The sequence below is a fragment of the Syngnathus floridae genome, chromosome 13 (genome assembly GCF_059516105.1).
Source record: "Syngnathus floridae isolate MCC-2025c chromosome 13, RoL_Sflo_1.0, whole genome shotgun sequence".
Lineage (NCBI taxonomy): Eukaryota > Metazoa > Chordata > Actinopteri > Syngnathiformes > Syngnathidae > Syngnathus > Syngnathus floridae.
Window position 1 is genome coordinate 5,863,136 of NC_142425.1, and position 20,612 is coordinate 5,883,747.

At 37.9% G+C, this 20,612-nt stretch overlaps 1 protein-coding gene across 6 annotated transcripts in view; it reads left to right on the plus strand.

The window, feature by feature from the left end:
• Window positions 1-20,612, plus strand: part of LOC148388310 (adhesion G protein-coupled receptor D2) — a 91,584-nt gene that overhangs the window by 24,534 nt on the left and 46,438 nt on the right. For 3 of the 6 annotated variants that reach the window (XM_088393677.1, XM_088393681.1, XM_088393682.1), the window contains exons 20-23: window positions 1,513-1,554; window positions 4,563-4,616; window positions 6,183-6,330; window positions 16,305-16,384. In XM_088393677.1, the coding sequence (XP_088249803.1) occupies window positions 1,513-1,554; window positions 4,563-4,616; window positions 6,183-6,330; window positions 16,305-16,384 (324 nt within the window). Of the gene's footprint in view, window positions 1-1,512; window positions 1,555-4,562; window positions 4,617-6,182; window positions 6,331-7,520; window positions 7,663-14,210; window positions 14,379-16,304; window positions 16,385-19,775; window positions 19,824-20,612 lie in introns of those variants that run through there. The other 3 variants (XM_088393680.1, XM_088393679.1, XM_088393683.1) reach the window with 3 other exon arrangements.

The following is a 20,612-nucleotide window of genomic DNA, read 5'->3' on the forward strand; positions in this document are numbered from 1 at the left end:
TCTGTGTTTATTTGCATTGCACCACTCTCGGGAAGATGATTGTTTGTGGTCAAACACAATGTTTGGTGGATTTAACTTTTTAAACATACAATTGTTCCCTAATTAGTTGGATGCTAATTAATTTATGCTCTGTTGTTTGAAGTGCAGTATAACAATATTTTGAAAGCAACGATGCTCATCCTATGCATACATTTGTACCATTTGCTAGAGAGTTCAAAAGAAACACGACTTGGTTAAGAAAAGTGCACACACATTTAAATAATGTGCCCCAATTTTGTTTGTGTTTGTTTATAGTGGGAATATTAATGAATTAACATTTTAAACTATTTTTAACTCAATTATTCTCTAATAGACCACTTTTCTTAATGTGTGCAGGATGTTCTTCCCACTTTGTTCACTGTACAACATAAGATTAATTACAAATATGAGCAATGATCAAAAACATGGTAATCAAACAATGAGTTGGGAATTGTAATGCAATAGAATAGTGCAAATTATGTACGAAATGTGTGTGCACGTGTACATGTGTGCGCACGTTTTTAGTGCATGCGTGAACAGTTGAGTTCAATTCAATGATACACTCGACACCTATTTACAGCTTTATACGCATTTTCATGTAACATTCCTTAATTCTTGCTGCCATTAGGTAAGTTTGGTACTTTACAGGTATTGTCTTTCCATTGGACCTTGATAATTTCTTTTTCAGGTTATGCAAAGAAAAAAGATGCGCAATACTTGGAAAAGGTTTTTTTGTGTGTGTGAACTAGAACTGAATCATAATGAGACTGGCTTATCAAAGAACCCATTCTTTCTGTTGACCTTTTATAGGATTTTACCCACCTTTTCATGCTTCTTCTTTTGTGGCATATGTTACCATTTCCACAGCGGCAACAGGTTTACAATATGGCCTGAAGGCGAATGCGCAAGCTCGTGTATACAAAAATTTCCAATGAAAAATAACAATTTCTCTGTGACCAAAAGTACAGGGTTTATACATTCAAGGGTAGGTTATTGTTGGGTTCAGGGTTCTTTGAACATGAAATATCTTCTTTTATGTTTCATCTTTTCATTATGCTGCTTCTCCTCTCCCATTCTCCGATTTGCTCCAATGGTTTTCCTTGATGGTTTTGACGGGCTTGAGTTGCTCTCTTTTTGTATGTGTGTGTTTTTGTGCATCTCTTTTAGTAAGACTTTGGAACTCGCAATGTGTGTATTACATTTGCGTGCACTTGTCTGACACAATCTGTACTGAAAAAAAACTGTAGCTCTAGTTTGGGTTTGCATGTTTTGTGACGAGGTTGAAATGAGTGACACCGCTATTATAGAGGACACAAAGGAGGCCACAGTTTGCAGAAGCTGTTCACATTTTAAGTGAGACTTTTCGTTTCATAAACTGCTCATCACTCCAATCATTAGAGCTGATTTATTTATTTTTTTGATGATAAGAGAGAAAACAAGTGTAACAACTTTGTCCTCCTATCTTATTACCCCTCTCTCTTTGTCTGTTTGCAGGGCCTGTTCATCTTCCTGATATATGGGGTGTACAACACAGAGGTAAGTCTGCATTGTGTCTCAAGGCTGTCGCAGTGAATGAGAGAAATGACAAGTTTCTGATGGGCTCCATGGTTAAAAGCTGTGCCGGTTCGGGGGGTTGCGGAAAGTAGGAGGGTGTGTGTGTGTGTGTGTGTGTGTGTGTGTGGGAAGGTGGGGGTGGTCTTGAGTGCACACGTGTGTGTGTGTGTGTGCGCGTTTGTGCATGTGTGTGTGTGTGTGCGTGTGTGTGTGTGCGTGTGCGTGCGTGCGTGCGTGTGTATGTATGTATACGACGGTTGATGGTGGAAGGAGTGCTGAGATGGAAGGGAGGGGGACATCTTTTCCACGCAAGCGTCCCACTGCCCTTCATGCTTGGACTAACTTATATGCATCCGAGTCCGACCATTAAACACTGACACGGCGTCGTTCTCAGCCACTCATTGCTCACCTACATTGCCTAATATTTCACTGCCTCTTTAAGTTTTTAAACTCACGGCCCTCCATTTAGAATCCTGACAAAGCCGTTGGCCAGTGAGGTCCCGAGCAGCCTCAGTACGGAGGAAGACAGAGGAAGAAACATGCAATGAAGGACTGAGAACATATCAGACTGAGATGCCGCATTATTACCATTTAGATAAGGCAACAGAGAAAGATGCAATTTAATAGATGAGTTTCACCACATGAAAATCACTCTTAGTCAAAAATCTCTGAAGATAACATTCTGTTCATGTAGCCACGATTTACTCAAAAACTGACAAATTTTGAGTTGGTGCTATTACTAAATGCCAGTAGTATTTTGTAAAAGTTAAATAAAAAAATACATCCATTCATCTATAAGTGCAGAAAAAAAGTTATACTAAACTTTAAAGACGCCATATATTCTGTCGTGGGTTTTTTGTATATTTTTAACTGTCCCAAATCGCAATTCAAAGTTGATTGGAACATTGCCGTATGCGGTAACCAGTTTTAAAATAGTAGTACTGTTGTTTTAATAATTAAAATAAACTCAAATATATTTCGTCCAAAGTAGTGTACGTAATAAACCATTGCGTTTTGGGAGTCGCCCGTCAGCCTTTTCCTTTGTGTCTTCAGCATTGCAAGTACACAAGTTAAAATTCATACGCATCAAATTGTAAGCGAACTCGATGCAAAAAGAAAAAAGCCAATATAAGTAACGGACAAAATAGTTTTTCTGCTCATGAAGCAGATTAGATTTGATTAAACCAAATTTATTGAATTAAAAAGCAAAAACTAATTTTGATAAGATAAGGAATATTGCCTCAGTGTCGAAAAATTCATGAAGCTGGATTTCCACATTTATAAATTTGCCATGGAACGGGCTTGCCTCTAATGTACTCGAAATGCAGTGTTTTTCTTTTTTTTTATGACTAATTACCTGAGAATAGCTCCCCATTATTCATTGCAATTAGCTTTTCCTTGGTGGTCACCTTGTATTAAAATGCTTTGATGACCTTTTATTTCCATCAGCTTCAAGGATGTCGGCAGGTGTTTGTCAGCCGCTTTCATATGTTAATTGTTTAACTTTGCATCATCGCGAAACCTTGAGTGTATGCTCAAGCCCTTAAACACATAACCATCATCTAAAACAATGCCCTTCCCCTCATTGTCAAATGATTCATTAAGTGATGTCATGTAATTGCCTCAACAGGAGGCTGCTTTTGATATCAGTGAAATCTCTGGTATGTCCCCCCCCCCCCCCATAAATAATGGATGATAATGTCTCCAGCATTTAAACTTGTTGCGCATCTTGTCAAAATTAGTAGGCTCATTATACAGTGCAAGCTCTGTTGTTACTGTGCAGTTGCATGAGCCTTTCTTCATTATGTAGCTCTCCGACAGTCTTATACTTGTAAAATATATGCATATGTTTGTGTGTGTGTGCGCAGTGTCATATTTTATGAAATGCTCAGACGTAGTGAAGCCAGAAGCCATAATGCATATTCGCTATGGCGCTACAAATTTACAGTGCTGACAATGTGTGTGTCATCTATTTAGTTCTTCACAATTTTATTACAATGACAATTATAAATACAGTTAAATTACTGCCCTATTCAATAAAGGCAGTAAGTCAATATTTTAAGTTATACTAAAATACGTGATACTTGACAAGGGTAATTTTAATTTAATTTTGTAATTGAAATTTCAATATAAATATAATTTTTGTATATCTTGATTAATGTATTTAGTAAGAATGTGTCAGAACTGATTTGACACATCTCATAACCCATGGATGCTGAATTGGGGACAAATAAATTATAGTGTAAAAATAAACTGTGCATGTACTTTATTTTTACTGCAAAGCACAAGCCAGCAATACGATTATATATTTCTTTTCAAACAGCATTTATTAACGAGATTGTAGGCATATTTAAATATGTCTTTAAATGCTTCAGGTATGGATTACTCTGAATATACAAAGAATTTGTTTTAATCGCAGTAATCATTTGTGACTGTGAAAGATTGTGGAATATTTTTAAAATAATAATTTGCTATTATTTGGCAATTATACATCACGTCAAAAAAATTAAAATTGTGTTTTATCTATTGTACAGTTATCCACAGTGTGGCAATGATATTTTACATTTAATCAGGTATAAAATTTACTCTGCAATTGTGGAAACAAATCAGTTGTCTCGTACGTGATCTTACAGTTTTCATCTGGAGTATAAAAATGTAATCTGTTCTGCAAGGGCAGTCCCTTCTCCTTCAATAGCTCCATTTGTTGGTCTCGCCGCTCTGTGTTGACAGATGATATCTCGAAGTCGTCTTCTTAGTTTGCCAGCTCTATGTGTCACTTTCAAGTCCCATTAGCCACCGGGACACACTAGAGCACCTTCTCTCATGTAGGCATACACTCTTTTTATGTTTTAGCTTTTTGCTGTCAGAATCCACAAAAGCCAGCTTAGTTTTCAAAAAAATATTTTTGTATAGAAGTTAATTGATGTTTTTATGGTATGAAAGTGTGCTTCACCAAGCAGACATACTTAAAGTATCTCTTGTTCTTTTAGGTCCGGACCACGGTCAACAGGATCAAGGAAAGGAGGAAGGCGCTTAATTTCTCAGTATGTACTTTAATTCTTTTGTTTATGTGTGTGCGTGTGTGTGCGTGCCTGTGTGTGTGCGCATGCGTGTGTGTTGCGTGTTGCACACACGCCGCAAACTCAATTTTCCAATTTTCTTTTTTGTGGGGGAAACAAAATCCTCTCTCCAACAATGCCAATGAGAGCTGGCCACAAAACAGCCTCTTACATCCACTCTCCTCTTACTAGCCGACAGTCCATGTTAGATGCCCCTATAGATCAAACACACACCCTCCATAATACCCCACCCCCCCTTTACGCTGCCCATTGCGGCACCTTCATCCCCGCAATGTCAACCTCTGTGCTGGGTTACAAGTTTCTAATCCAGGACAAGCTGTCCCCTGACATTAAAGTGTCAGACCAGTATTTATACCTCGCCGTATGCTGCTGCGACGCGACCACGTGTTTGTGGTACGTGTCAGCCTAAGCAAAGCACTTTTCGGACAATTCCAAAAATACATTTCTCATCATAGCATCCAGCTTTGCCCGTCACCACATAAACACAAATTGCAATTTGTCCCTTATTAGGGATCACATCAACTTTACTCCACTTCCTCGGTTGTGAGTGAAGGCTTTACAGCCGTTAATACTCTGTCCTATCCCTCCCACCGCACCCTGACCCACACATATACACCCACCAATATTTCCCACCTTGCACTCATCAGGTCATTGCAAAAGGAATGAATCCATTACAAAGTGCAGATTGATTTTGAAAATCTCATGTGCCCCTCCACTTCCTTTGACGCCCCCGCCACCTTCGAGATTGACACTGTAAGAATGTGAAGAAATTAAATAAATAAATAGATCAGATGAGTCTGCTGGACTGGATTGGGGGCTAATGGGGCCCCTTGCCATTGGTGCAGCTTGATATATTGGCTGCTCACGGCATCAGTGATGTCCCCCCTGCACCATCTACTGTCATTTTTACTGCTTGCTCTTGAGGTGGTGGTTTTCCAATCTTGCTGGGTTCCGCTACTAGAATGCATTTTTTTAGCTATCGCTGCCACCTGACGGTTTTTAGCTAATGCTGTTTTGTGCCATAAATCCTCTTTGAAATACCGTATCCACCTGTCCTTTGGTTGCATTGGAGGCATTTGGCTCTAGATGACCGCACATGCCCCCATATATCCCCTTGTTGTAAAACACAGGATTGGGTATTGTGCCTTGCACGGTGTGAGATGAAGAAGCTTTTGCTAGTATTACTGCATATATGGGGTCATTTGAAGATGAACGACATGAGTTGCCGATGTATGGTGTCTTATATGTAAGGGATTAGGCTAATGAGGCAGATTTAATTCAGGGGGTTCAATAAAATATGCTGTCTTGTGTTTTTGGCATAAATTTGGGACTCTATGAAATTGAATTAGTTTAAATGAATTTTGTTACGTTGAGAATTTTATTCAAATATGCATTTAATGAAGTGAATTATTGCAACACAAAAGGTGGTAAATGCACGTCTATATTTGTTCATTAAAAAAAAAAAAAAGTAAACTCTTTCTGAACTGATCCTATTCTCCTGTACTGATGTATCCCTTCCTTTGGCTGCAGAACTGTGCCAGTTCCCGTCCATCCACCTCAGGCACTTGCTCTCGTCAGATTAGTTTACCAGCAGGAGCAGCCTCCAACCCAGAGGAGGCAACCACCTTCCATAACTGCAACACCCAAAATCATCAGAAGGAAGAAGAGAGTGCCACAAGTAAGTTACTCGAGCAATACAATTCATTTGTTACAGCAACACTGAAATTGTCCAAGACTCATCTGATTATAACGTAACCCTGCAGCTATTATATATAAACTATGTAGCTTATATTAGTTTTCTGTACATACTCTTTAAACCGTCTGTTGCACTGTATTTGCGCAATTGAATTTTTTTCTTGCCGACAGTCGAGCCGATGCCGCAGGGATTAGGCATAAGTCACATTTGGCCGTCGTCGGATTGGTCTATATGGGCCTTTAATTTAAAAACGTACTTCCTATTTACCAATGTCAATGTTTTAGAAATATCACAGTCATGAAAATGACATTTAAACACCAGCAATTTCCCCACTATTCAGCAGTTGGCTTTATCTGTGATGCATTAGTGCAAGGCCCCGTGTAGTTGTTGAGTGAAATCAGACATCAGAAATATCCGGTTCTCTGTAACACTAACCAGACGCGCTGTCATCAATCCATCTGAATCAGCTGACTTAAGAATACACTTGATTGTGTGAGTTACCGGATTCAAGATGGTAAAGTTAAGGTAGAGTTTAATCTCTGGTTTGGCGTCACAAATTCAAGTTCTGACATATATTTCAAGGTAGCTAGAGTAGAAAATACCTGCAATAAACATATTTTTCAGTCAATCTGTGATGTCAGTTGCTTCGTTTCTAATCATCATAACATCGCTAAGTAGTTTGCTGAGTGATAAGCATTACATGAATGCTTTTGTAATCAACTCAATTATACATCCTACAATACGTCAAATATTTACTGTATAATTTTACTTACTATTCCATGTAGTTAATTTGAGGAACCGCCAATTAACACAACTGTCCTAACCAAATAACAAAATGATCAGCTTCCCCCAAAAATGTTTCGATGTAGCCCTATTTGACTTTTTCCTCAAGTAAGTTAAAAGGTGTGATCATGTAACAAAAAAAGTAAAAAACAAAAAAAAGCATAGCTCTAAAGTTGAGCCTTTTGTTTATTGGCATGCAATTTGCAAAAATTTGTAGTGTTTATTATGATCTTCGACATCGATTCATATGTGAAACATAAGCAGAAAATTAATCGTTCCAAACATAAATGTATGGACACAAATTACCTTGTGAACCATATTGGAGTTGTATGTATTGCGTGTAGCCCTGACTCTGCAATACGCAGCGTTGTTGTTTTTTTTTTTTGCAGGTGATTTGCATGGTCCCTGACACTCTTAATGCCTCGCTCACTCACTCAATGCACAGTTAGTGTCACTGCCTGTGTCACATTTATGCGAATGAGACCACCCTGTAAGCAGACAAATGAGGCCCTGCATCACAAATAATGTGTTTAATGTAACACAATCACTAAAATAAATGATTGTCAGATGAGATTATTCAGACCATTTGCCGCTTCAATCTACTCCCGTTTCAATGTTACCACATGCAAATTGCGTTTGCATGATTGACTGACTTTATGGCCGAGCACTCAGACATACAGTACAGTAGAGGCTTGCTCTATATTAAATGTAGCAAGGACACACTGATGGGGAGAATGCTTGTGACAACTCATCATCGCACTGTTGAATGTTACATAAGGACTAAAATGCACAAAGTGTAAGTACATTTGATAAGGGATATTTAAAAGTTTTAATATTAAACACGGTATATACAAACTATACATTCTGCATTAGTTCACTGTCAATTAAAAACAGAATTCAATTAATATTAATTAATAATATCAATAAACCACACAAGAAGAACCAAAGTTATAAGAGGTAATGCTACATAACACACACGTGGACTACTAGCAGAGCACATAGTTCTTTCAAAAGCTCTTTCTCTGAGTGATTGTTTTGTGATATGTAACTGCAAGGACAAGCTGCCCTCAATATGCTTTTATATTATACTTTATATCCCTTTTCCTTTTTACTGTTTAGTGTTTGTGCACTGCATATTGTAGGGAAGACTGGGGATGATGTGAAATGTATGTATTTATTGAAGAAATACATTGAAAGAAATAGAAAAGGGCATGTGCAAAATGAGAATAGGAGTTGAAGTGTGGTGCGGAAGGTAAGGGGGGTTGAGTGGAAAGGGGAAAGGTTATGTAGGTGTTTGTGTATGTGCATGAGTGTTGCATGCCTGATGAGATGGCCCCACACAATGGCTAAGTTGAAGGTTGCGAGCTCTTTTAAACAGGAGCTGTGTGAGCTGGTGTCATCCTCTTCATTTGTTAAAAGCCTCCATCTCACTGAGCAGAGATCCAGGAGGTATCTTGTGACAATTCTCACTTTAAAGTAGATATTCTGACTTTTAAGTGAGAATTAAAGTGAGAAGTACTTTAAAGTGAGGATTTTGAGATTAAATTGAGAATTTAAAGTGAGTTAAGTGATGACACAGATTGCTTGCCATCAACACTATAGTGTTGGCTCTGTCCTCTTATGTAGCCGTCTCCGATACAACTAAGCTTGTCATGCATAGTTAGCCCAATGCATTGACATGCAACAGGATCCCATGCTCCCCAACAATGTAATGACAGTGTCATCTGGGTACCATTTCCCCATGTGCAGGTCCTCATCATAACAGTCATGATAAGTGCTGTGCCATAATGGAAATGTCAAGTTGTAATATTTTCAAACTGCGTGGCTCGGGTAATTATCCCTTTGAGGTATATTGTCGTTTTTTATATATATATATATATATATATATATATATATATATATATATATATATATATATATATATATATATATATATATATATATATATATATTTTTTTTTTTTTTTTTTCCACAGATACAGCCTGTATATGCAGTGTTGCTGATGTGTCTGCTGCATGTGCCACATGGATTTGAACTTTAACTGTGTAATTTGGTGGTGTACTGCTTTCAGGAGTGAAAATACAATCAATGTTTTTATTTTATGGGCACTCACATTTTTGTTTAGTCTCTGAGTTGTAGCTTTTGTGAATGAGAGCGGTCGCCATGGTCAAGGCTCTACAATTGCATTGTATGAGATGAAATCGCCCACTTAAAAAAGCTAAGTTCAGTGTGGCTAAGAAAAATGCACTGCATATTTTCTGTAATTCTTGATCTTGGGGCATTTTGACAAAGAATGCCACATGTTGTTAAGGTATTTACAACTACCATGGTAAAATTCAACCATTAACAACTTACAATACCTATGATATTGGAATTATTTAGAAGTAGAGTTTATTTATTTTATTTTTGGTGGATGTTCATATATTCATCAGTTCTCCCATTTATCAGAATATGCAAACACACACACCACTTTTCTTATATTTACTCTGTAGGTTTTTCAAACAAATCCATCATCATTTAAATAACCATTTTAGATTTGAAAGTATTTTGACCATATGTGACGTATATTTGAGTTGGGTATTGTATTGTGCGATGACAAAGATCTTGATCTTCAGGCACTCGCAGGATGAACAGGAAGAATGTGTTGTTGCAGAATTTACATTCAAGATTACTCACTCGGAAAAAATGCACATTGCAGATGTGATGTGTATGTGTTCCGGCAGAATTTTGGCCTGTGAGTAGCAGCCTGTGTTCATTGTCTTCCTGATGCAAAGTGATGTGCATTAAATATACATCTGGTCTAGGCAAACAAGGTTCAAAAGATAATAGATTCAAAATTCTTTACAACTGTCCTCAATTTATTACTCACAAATTTGATCCGTTATGTTTTTCAAAGTGATTGTCAAATACGGGATTAACTAGATGGGTTTGTGCCATTATGTTTTTGTTAGACTGGCTTGGACATCATCATCATGTCACAAATTCACTCTAAAACCCTTTGATTATTTTGAAAGAAATCATTCAAAGGGTGGCCATGGTATGCACTGGCATTATCAAGTGAAACAAATCAAAACATGAAAAAAACTCTGTGGCTTTAAGAGAAACTATTTATGCATATTCTCCCAGCTGCTGCAAAGCTTGCGCAATTTTTTTTTTATACTGCTCTTCTGCATAAGAACACGTCGCTGTCACCCACCGACCTAAGTCCTAAGATGAAAATCTATTCATAATTCAGAGTAACAACAGAGCAGAAGCTGTGGCATTGTCAAGTATAACAAATTGAGGTTGTGAACATGCTGAATTTGTATCTGCTTACAGAGGCTGACTGCATTATACATACTGCAGGTGCCGCTGAGTGCGTGGTAATAGGACGGATGATGGATGGCCAAGCTACATGGGCTTCCATTCTTGGGTTATTCATCCAAAGTATTTATGTGCTTATTTATTTATTGGTTCACCCAGAAAGACCCTCAAAAGTCAGGATGGCGCACGAGGGCCTAAAGGAGGTTGGGTGTAGGCCGTTATGATTCTGAGTCATCTCTTTAGCACGTGGCGGATATATTGATCTCAGTGTTCGTGTTCATTGGTGGTGCTGTCTGCAGGCTGTGATATTTTTTTTACTCTTAGTTGGTACCTTTCCCAGAGAAATAAAACAATTTATCCCTAGAAGGGCTTTTAATCAAACTGTACGTACATGAGTTTTTTCCAAGCATTCCAACAAAATTTACAAATCACATTAGTCATCAGTCAGATGAGTGCCCTTTACCACTGCAACTTCGTTGTTTTTCTTTTTCTCTCTTTCTAATTAATGAGACATACGTTGCTGTGAAAAAAAGTGTTTGCCCTCTCAAATTCAAATTTTTTGCATGTTCCCTACTTCAATTTTTGTGATCAGCAAAGAAATGTAAATATCTATATACGAATATTGCATATGCCTGATCCCTCATCCTCAAACGCCATAAGCAGGAACAACATTTATTTCGTTGTCACTCATATTTTGTGTTCTTTCCCTCTTGCATTTATTTATTAACTGTATTTATAGCGGGAAAAACATCATTACTGACCACCTCAGTCCTGAAGCATCACCACTACACAGCAGCCGCCAACAGTAGCATAAAACCAATATCAGTCTTGCCACTCCATTCCCCAGAACTGTTCTCCATCATATGCATCTCAACAGCCCGTGGCAACGACATGCTGGCAGCTTACGATGAGCCAAAGTGGGGAAGAGAAAGAGAGGGGGGTAAAGAGGGGTGAATCGGGCCGTAGATCAGGGCAGAGAGGATGGCGGCACGGCCACTAGGTGACAGGGGAATAACATCCCTTTCTCCTCAATCGACAGGGACCATAATTCCTGTCCCTCCAGGGACAGATTGAGAAAGGCAATAGCCCTAGAGGTTGTGAAGCTCGGGTGCTTAGGAGAATTGAAAGTTAAAAGAAAAACAATGTTTTCTGAACCACTATTACTGGTTCAACCGGAATTTTACACTTATACTTTTTTCCGAGAGGGATCCGAGTGGAACACTCCCGATCAGACAATGTATTCCACTGGGTTTGTTAAATATCATATACATGCATCCCAGCAGCGAGAAGACTTACCCACCTGGACCAATTGCCAATCAATTATTGAGTCAGCACATTAAGAAAGGCAACAATTCACATGCTTTTCTGACAGTTTGAGTCCATTTTGAATCTCCAATTAAAATACAAATAGATCTTGTCCCACCAGTTTGTAATTCATATAAACCTATCATGATAAAGAATAGGATGGAAATGAACATGACTGAAAAACATAAAAAACCTTGAAAACAACTTTTTCCCCCTCATATCTGAAATTATTTGCCAGTTTCACTGCATAACCTAAAATCCTTCCGACCATTCGTCCGCTTAACATTTTGGTGTGAACTGCCAATTTTCTTTTTTTAATATTCCTAATATCTGCAGTTATCTGTGTGTATTTTCACTGTTAGAACAGAGTTTTTTTTAATCAATTATCTTCGTCATGAGACTAAAATTAGATAAAAAAATATTCCTGAAATTTACATGTTTTTTTTAGTACTTCCCGCCACGTTCACATCCTAGCCATTCACCAAATGTTTTTAATTTTTTGCTTGCTTTATTTGAAAGGTTATAAAAAAATTAGGATGATATTAGTGGCTTTTGCACTGTATATAAGTGCAGCAAGGTTTTACACCCCCCGGTCCTGCACCCTCCCCACACACACACAAATGCACATTAAAAAAACACAAACACGCACAGGGGTAGGTGAGTCCTCCTCCACGCCAGTACCTGCTCCGCTGAAGGTGAAAGAAGTGCTCGCTTGAGCTCATTGAAAAGTAGATGTGACAGTAAATTTTTCAGGCCCTTGTGAGATGGGAGATCTTGTTATAGCAGTCAGGATGGGGGTCAGGGCAGTGGCTGCTTGATGATTGAGGAAAAGAGAAGTAAATTCATTCTGCTTCGGGCACTTTGTCAAGTGCCAGTAGCTTACCGTTGAGAGCCACTCACCCATCACCGTGTTACGGCCCCAGAGGTCACCTCCCTTGCCATAAATCTACCTCGACTCCTCGTCTGCTAAACCTATTGCCTTCCACCGGCTGAGCACGAGCAGTGAGAGGCTGCAGCTGCTAGTCCTCATAGTCACTCAAATGAGAAAAAAAAAAAAGACAAGAGAATATAGATGGCGCTGATAGTGTAAGGAGCAAGACTTTGGATGTTTCAGAGACATTCAGAGGGTCTTTTGACTAATCTGTGCGGGGCTGTGATGTGAGACTACCGTTTCACACTGACATATCACCTAACCTACGTACAGGTTTTAAATTAGAAGACATTTCTACAAGCAAACAGTACAGTGTGTTTTGAGGTTGGTTGTGTAAACATTTTGTCAAGCATACATATTTCTGAGTGAAACCTTCTGTAAGAAAAAGCATTGGGCTCTTGAATTAAATTCTTAGTATGTGGTCATTTTTTCAAGGCGGATGGGGTAGGCTATGAATTTTCTATTGCCAAATAATTTTCCAGGCTAATTAAAAGGCTGCAAATACACACATGAGCGAGCATTTGTTAAAAAGAGCAAGTGCCGTCTTTCACAAACACATGCCAAAAATCCATCAGTGTAAGAGTTTGGAAGCTGATAATGGAGAAAGAAAGCCAAGATACAAGCAAAGAAAGCTCAAAAAGCAAATGTCTTGATCATGATGGTTTTACGCATTTGCATTTTGAGTGTGACAATAGTTAAAGTATATTAATACAAAAGTACTTGTCGTCATTTAGCACAATATGAAGCAATTATATGCACATAAAAAATCTAATTAGTTTTCACTTTTGAGATGATGTGTGTGGAAAAATTCTTCAGCTTTTTTAATAAAGAAAATAGTTGCGCTGGGTAATTGCCATGCTTCTTGAATTCTTATTACAAATTGGTGAAGCAACTTCATTTTTAGCCTTTGAAAAAGAAATTGTATAAAGAATTATGACTTGTGAGATTTGTAAGACACTGTCAATAATTCATAAGTGTCACCTTTGCTTTACTTCTATTATATGAATACTCCATTAAAAACAGACCTTTGGGCAATTTTGATTTGCTGCACAATGAACGAGGTCTTTGGTACATCAAGGCTGATGATCTCTTCATAGTCATACACTCTCTGAACCAACTTTAATAGATGAAAAATATTGTTTAAAAAATTGCATACTGTTGTGAGACTAAACCTCTCAACAGACACAAGCCACAGCCAAATAACATCTTGTTCTTCTAGGAAGGAATGTTAAAAATAAACTTGATCAATATGTGAATCTGAGCACTTTTCCAAGTAAGTAATAAAGGAATACTGTATTAGGGAAAATTAATGGAATTTATTGTGAGTAGTCTTGGTCTCACATGATCTGCTTTTTTTTTTTTTTTTTTTTTTTTTTAAATATGTCATCATACACCATAATTACACCTGCCCCAACTTTGTGGGTATGTTTTTTGAAGTTGATTTTTTCTTTTTCTTCTGAAGGCATGTGTGTATATGCATTCCCTTCTCCAGCATATCGCATCTAAGCAACAAGCTGCTTTCAATATAACCTCTTATTAGGTGGTGATTATCTTGACTGCATCTGGCTTCTTTCATTCACTGACTTAAAGTCGAAGAGGCCAGGGGCATGCGAGGAAGAAAGGAGTGAAAACTTCCTGAACCCAGGTTTCACCTCCTACTTCTAAACTCCAGTGTACCCCTCGAACAATCACCAAGCAATCTTATATTTCGGCTGTTTATGACTAACAATGGTGTTTTGTTATTTTTGTGTATTGCAAATGCTACGTGCTCTTTCCAAGAGAGTTCAATTCATCTTCCCGCAAATATGTTGCAACTTTTGCATTGAATTGTACTAGTTGACTAATGCTTTACTTTTATCCTTAAGACATTTACTGCATGTACATACTGTACATTTTATAGACATCTCTATACTACAAGGTAGCAGTGAAATAATTAATATTTATCTAATAACATGACAAAGTATCAAAACTTGAATTAAAATACATTATACTCATCAGAAAGTTGATGCAGACCACCTTTCTTTACTCCTGCTGGTCTGTGTAAGATAGCTGTAGCACTGATCTCTAAGTGCATTTAAGAAGAAAAAAAAAACCTTTGTCAGGTTGAAACAAGGCAGGCAGCAACATTGCTGCTGGACCTACCTTCACAATGTCCAATTCTGAAAGGGATTTCATGTAATAATAGTGATCAGGCTGGGAATTTTCCCAATCAACACATTTTTGTTGCCCATATTTAGCACAACCAATCAGAGGGGTAAATATAACAAACTATTTAGCTAAAAGATATTAACTGGTAAATTTAAAATCTGATTGTTAGGGGCGAAAGAAATACAATGGTGTGTATCTGTTCGACACACTTGTGATTCTGAAGACCTTAGGCAGATTACATTTACATGGCAACTCAAAGAAGGGGAAATCTGATTGGACAAAAAATAAGATCTGTATATTGTACCCATCAAGAAATGATGATAATGAAATACAAATGCATGAACAAAGTTAACCTAATTTGAAAAACTTGACAGCACACCCCTTCAACAGCCGTAAATGTGATCTTTGCATGTTCAAAAGACTATGAAATTGCTCTCTTGACAGTTTTGCTACATTCCCATGATCTCTAAATTAGAATGTCACCAACTATGACATGCTACACAATAATTAGGGAATCTCTATGTTAAAGGAAACAAATAATTACAGTAAATAAAAATAAGACAGAAGGAAGACGTAGATGACAGGCAGAGAAAAAATAGCCAGGCTGGCGTCTTCGTAGGACCCCACTCCTCAGCTGTCACTCTGTAGGCTTCCAAAGAGTAACACAATGGACTGGACAGATGGTCCCAAATGCACCGCAGTGAGCTTGACTCTATTAAAAGCTGCTTGCTTCATGCCAGACGCCAACAAGATCTATTTGTTTCTCAGTTGGATGTACATGTTTGACTAACAGCTTTTGTTGTTGCAAGAAACCCTCGAGCATGTTTTGGCCACAAAACGGCCATTATACGCGTGACTATGATGTCTGTGTTTATTTTGATCATAATGAAGAGACAATCAAAAGCGACACATGAAGGTGTTAAACCAACATTAGTGTGACTCATTTGCACTGAGTGGCTGTCAGCCAACCTTGCAGCATATGATGAATTTAGAGCTGATTGTCCCCCGCTCTGCTGCCCTCTCGCATTTTTATGACACAGACCAATGAAGATATTTTGCAGTATTTTGGTTTGTGGGCATTGACAGGGAAATTAGTTTTGGTAGTCGTCAATGGTGCCCCCAGCCATCTTCAGATTAACCGTCATCTGAGGAGATTAATCCCGACACAGAGAGCCTGTTTGGGGGCAGACATGACAGGCGACACAGGCTCTTCAGACAAATTGGGCGGATGTTCGATGACGGTGATATACCTGCACAGATGCAGTGTCCATAAATCTTTTGGCACCATTTTAAATTAGTGACATTGCCAAATAAACCGTTACCTTAAAATTAAAATCACTTGCTTAATGAAATACTTTTCCCTTTCAATCATGGATTTTTTTCCCCACCTTCGTTTTGGTTGCTCCACCAACTTTATGCTAATGTACCGTCTTCAGAGAAAATGGACTTAACAGATTTAACAGTGCATGTCTGTCTTTGTCTCCAGCTCAGCTGTCCATTCCTCCTGTTCCAAGGGAGTCCAATTCCTCCACATCAAGTTCCGCAGTCACTCATCTGCATAGAAAGGTAATTGACTCCCTTCCCACATGTATATATACCTACTGTAGTCATTTGCAATGGGACTTTGAATCTTTCTGCTGCCTGAAAGTTTGGCAGGTTGAGACCACTGAATTTGAGCTTTAAGACCAGAATCAGCCTCAACTCTGGCTGCAGGCAGAACGTTTAGAGTATTGTGGTAAAACACTGTCACAAATTTGTCAGTGCTAAAAGCTTCTTAAGCCAGATGCATCTGGGTTTGTTTAATTGGGTTAAGTTTTGATTTATTTTAGATCTATGCCTAACACTGCCATTGAACCGTACAAAAGTTCAAACAAAACCAGATAAATATTTAATTGATGACACGTTAAATTATTGTTTGTGTCAAGTCTTCTAAAGTGGAATATATATATATATATATATATATATATATATATATATATATATATATATATATATATATATATATATATATATATATATATATATATATATATATATATATATACTATAATTTAACAACTGACTTTACTGTATGTATTACTACTTTAATTCAAATTAATTTGATTAACAAAACAATGAAATGTATAGGATTTAACAAGCCTCAAATAATTTAATGATAAACTATATAATATTCAGCCTTACTCTCCGTGCCATATGCACACAAGCACATGCTCATTTCCATGTCATTTGTCCACATGTCCCCCTAGTGAACCATCTAAGCACTACACTTTTTTACCACTACACTGTATTAAATGATTTGGATTTCATTCATACAGGACATTTTATTTACAGTACGTTTTTCATATTTATAGATTTATTTTGATTAATTTTAACAGTTAAAAATATATATTGTTTAATAGAGGTAGATAATATTTGGTATAAGTCGTTCAGGCAAGATATCGATCAGTAGTTTTACACAGTAGCTCTCAAGGACTACTGATAATAATTCACTCATTCAGTTTAAAAGTTAAAAGGCGTAAATATACACTCACTATGGATTCTTACTCTAAATGAGATTAATCTCAAATACGTATGTTTAAATATTTGGGAAGTTACGAGTATTTCTTTTCCAAAATCAGTTCAACATCTGTCACCAGTAACGTTTTCTTTATCTGCTTCATTGCCAAACAAGTGCTGTGTAACACTGTCAGACTGACCTACCTCCAAAGGGATTGAAGCTGACTTTACTCTCCATCCAGTTTTGTTGTTTCTTTTCAGATGTTGGGTGGTCCTTGTCTCTCGCTTTCTCTTCCACTCTATCTCCTTTTCACTCATTGTCAAGTTCACAGCGTCTGTTTCTCTTTGAGCTTCACGGCATCCAGCCATGGCCTGAAACTCAATACTTGAGTATACACAATTAAGTTCACACCAGAGGTTATTGGTTGCAAGTATGGGCCCGTTCTGCAAAATGTGTGAATCAACGAGAGGATGAGAGGTTAGGAGTGCTGGCAGGTTATTTGGTCAAGGTTAAATAAATATTGGAGGTTAGCAATGTGATGGGCTACATTGGATGGATTTTACCTTTGAGGGCTTTGCCTTGCAATTAAAGACAGTACAAGTCAGTGTTTAGTTTTGGTTTAGTAGATCTGTTGCAGAATGCACAATGTGGAGTATTTGATCACCATGTGATTATTGATTATTATTATATGTAAAACAAAGTGCAGATGCAATACATTTCTTTCTTCAGGTTTAAATTTATTTCTAGCGAAACAACGTTATTCCTAATATTCAAATTCTTGATTTTGTTACACAGCGTTACAGAATATAGTCAATTTATTTATCTGAATGAAATATATTTCAATTTGTGGAAGAATGGGTAAATCATGAAAAGAGACATATAAAATGATAAACCTGGTCTTGTCTCACCCCGGTTGACCTTGGTAGCCTGTTGAATGTTTCAGTGTTTTTCCCCTGTTGTTCACACGCGATTGGGAGACCCATGACAGGCCAGCTGGATCCCCCTCATTAAGACACCCCAAGTACACACACACATGCACTTATACACACACAAACACGCACACACTAATGGCCAGTGAGTCATTCAGTCATTTGATGGGCGGTGCATGAATGTGTGTATGTGTCAGGAGTGTTTTGGAGGTTTCCTGTTTTGGCCCGTGTGCCTCATGTGTTTCCTGGCAGGGGGCTGGTGGTGTCATGTCATCTTTGGGACTGGCGATACACATTAAATTTTCCCAAGGGGTAAACTGATCGGGGATACATAATAGGACATGATAGAATAAGGCGTTTATCTTGCTGTAATCAAACATTTGACATTGTGACACCTAGTCAAAACATTCTATCCCTCCATAACCTTTTTTGTCGTTTGAAATTGGTCCGAAAAACACCCTTCTCAGGATTTAAATACTTTCCATCAAAGAAGAGGTCAAATGTCAACTTCTATTATTTGTGGTGAAAACATAGCAATCACATCACACAAAACATGCATTAACTTTGGAGATGAAAAAGTCCTGTGAGTCCAAGATATTATTAAACATTTGAGAAATAGTGCATTAAACACATGCTTCTTCGAATTCATGCACAAAAATACTATCCACCATACACCCACATATTTCCATAATATAAATACCTGGAAAAGTTCATATTTTACACAAACACACACCCACAGCCTCTACACACTCATGCAGTGGTCACATTCCATTAATCCGAAGCAAGCAGTGGGGATTGATCAATTAGCCCTGCTTAAAGGTGTGGCTCAACCTGATCAATAGCACTGATCACCAGCCAAAGGTTTTTCATTAAGACTAGCTGTGCTGCATGAATGGACTCTATTAGCATAGATCACACAGGCTGTGAGGAATGCCAAGAGCGCTTTCCATACAAGTGAATGAATGACGCAGAATTCTCCAGTAAATGAAATTTAGCGGGAATCATAAACTTGATGACTGAATAATCAATGGTTGGATTATTCCTCTTCATTTTACCAAGACCATTTTATGCTTCTGACTTTGTGGGAACCATTTTCTCTTGCAGCATGTCTATGCTTGATTGAAAGCATGGTGAAAGCCCTCACATTAAACCTTTCATATTTTTACAATAGACCCATACATACTCCCAATTTAAAAAAAAAGAAGATAATAATAATAATAATAATAAATGTTTGTTGGTTTTTTGGGCAGAGTGGTTTTTCCTCCCACCTCCAATTGTAATCCTACACCTACTGGTAGAAACCCATATAAACCACTAAAACAAGGCATATTAAAAGTGCACGTAAAGGCAATGAATGACTTCTTAAATTGAATTTGAGCGTTAAACAGCTCTCTCCATTATCGTTTAATATTATGTTTTGATCAAATGTATTAATTTTCTACAATAATAACTTGACATTATAGTCTCATTCCGATGCACTGCATCCAAATAGCCTTTATTTTTCCACAGTAATTTTCGCTTTTGTTTTTAGTTACCTGGAAAAACAGCGGATGTTGCTCCATAGAGATATTTCAAATCCACGAGTCCAACGGAACCCACGGGATCAGCCGCAGCTTAAAACACAAAAACTGCCAGTGACACTCACCTTTCTCACCCTTTCGTAACCCCCAGTGGGGTTGAGGGCCATTGTTTCACTTAAACAATCCACAATGAATTAAAAAATGGTCAGTGGAGCTGATGCATACTGCTGTCACGGAACCTGTCGTTAATGTGCCATCACTGCATTTCACATCCTCGGTAGACACAGGCAGAGCTTCCTCCATCTGTGTGTGTGTGTGTTTGTGTGTGTGTGTGTGTGTGTGTGTGGTTTTGCATGATAAAGAGAAAGACAGGCTTACTGTAGGAGTGCAAGAGATGCGTAGAACGAATAACTGAGGAGGTTGGTAGGTAGGTCATGTGTGTGTTGGTGCATGTGTGTGGGTGTGTGCCCGTGTATGTTTTTGCACATAGGAAGGGAGTTGGTCACAGAGATATTGCGGCAAACGGGAAGAGATCATTCTGCTTTGGCCGTGGCTTGATGTTGAGACCTCTTTGCACGACACGGTAAATGTACAAGCATACCGTATATCCGATGTTCATGTAACTATATAAACACTAAGCATGGATTGGAGGTTATTATACAAAAAAATCGAAAGACAACTACAGTTATAATGTTGATTATTTCCCCTCGCGCTTGACATTTTTATCTCATAATTGGATGCTCATTAATTTCAGTTGTTCAGATTTAGATAAAAGCTTCAGTTAAATATCAAAATATTAAACACTAGAAGTCAAAAGTGTTCAATGACTGTCACATTGGGATGTATCG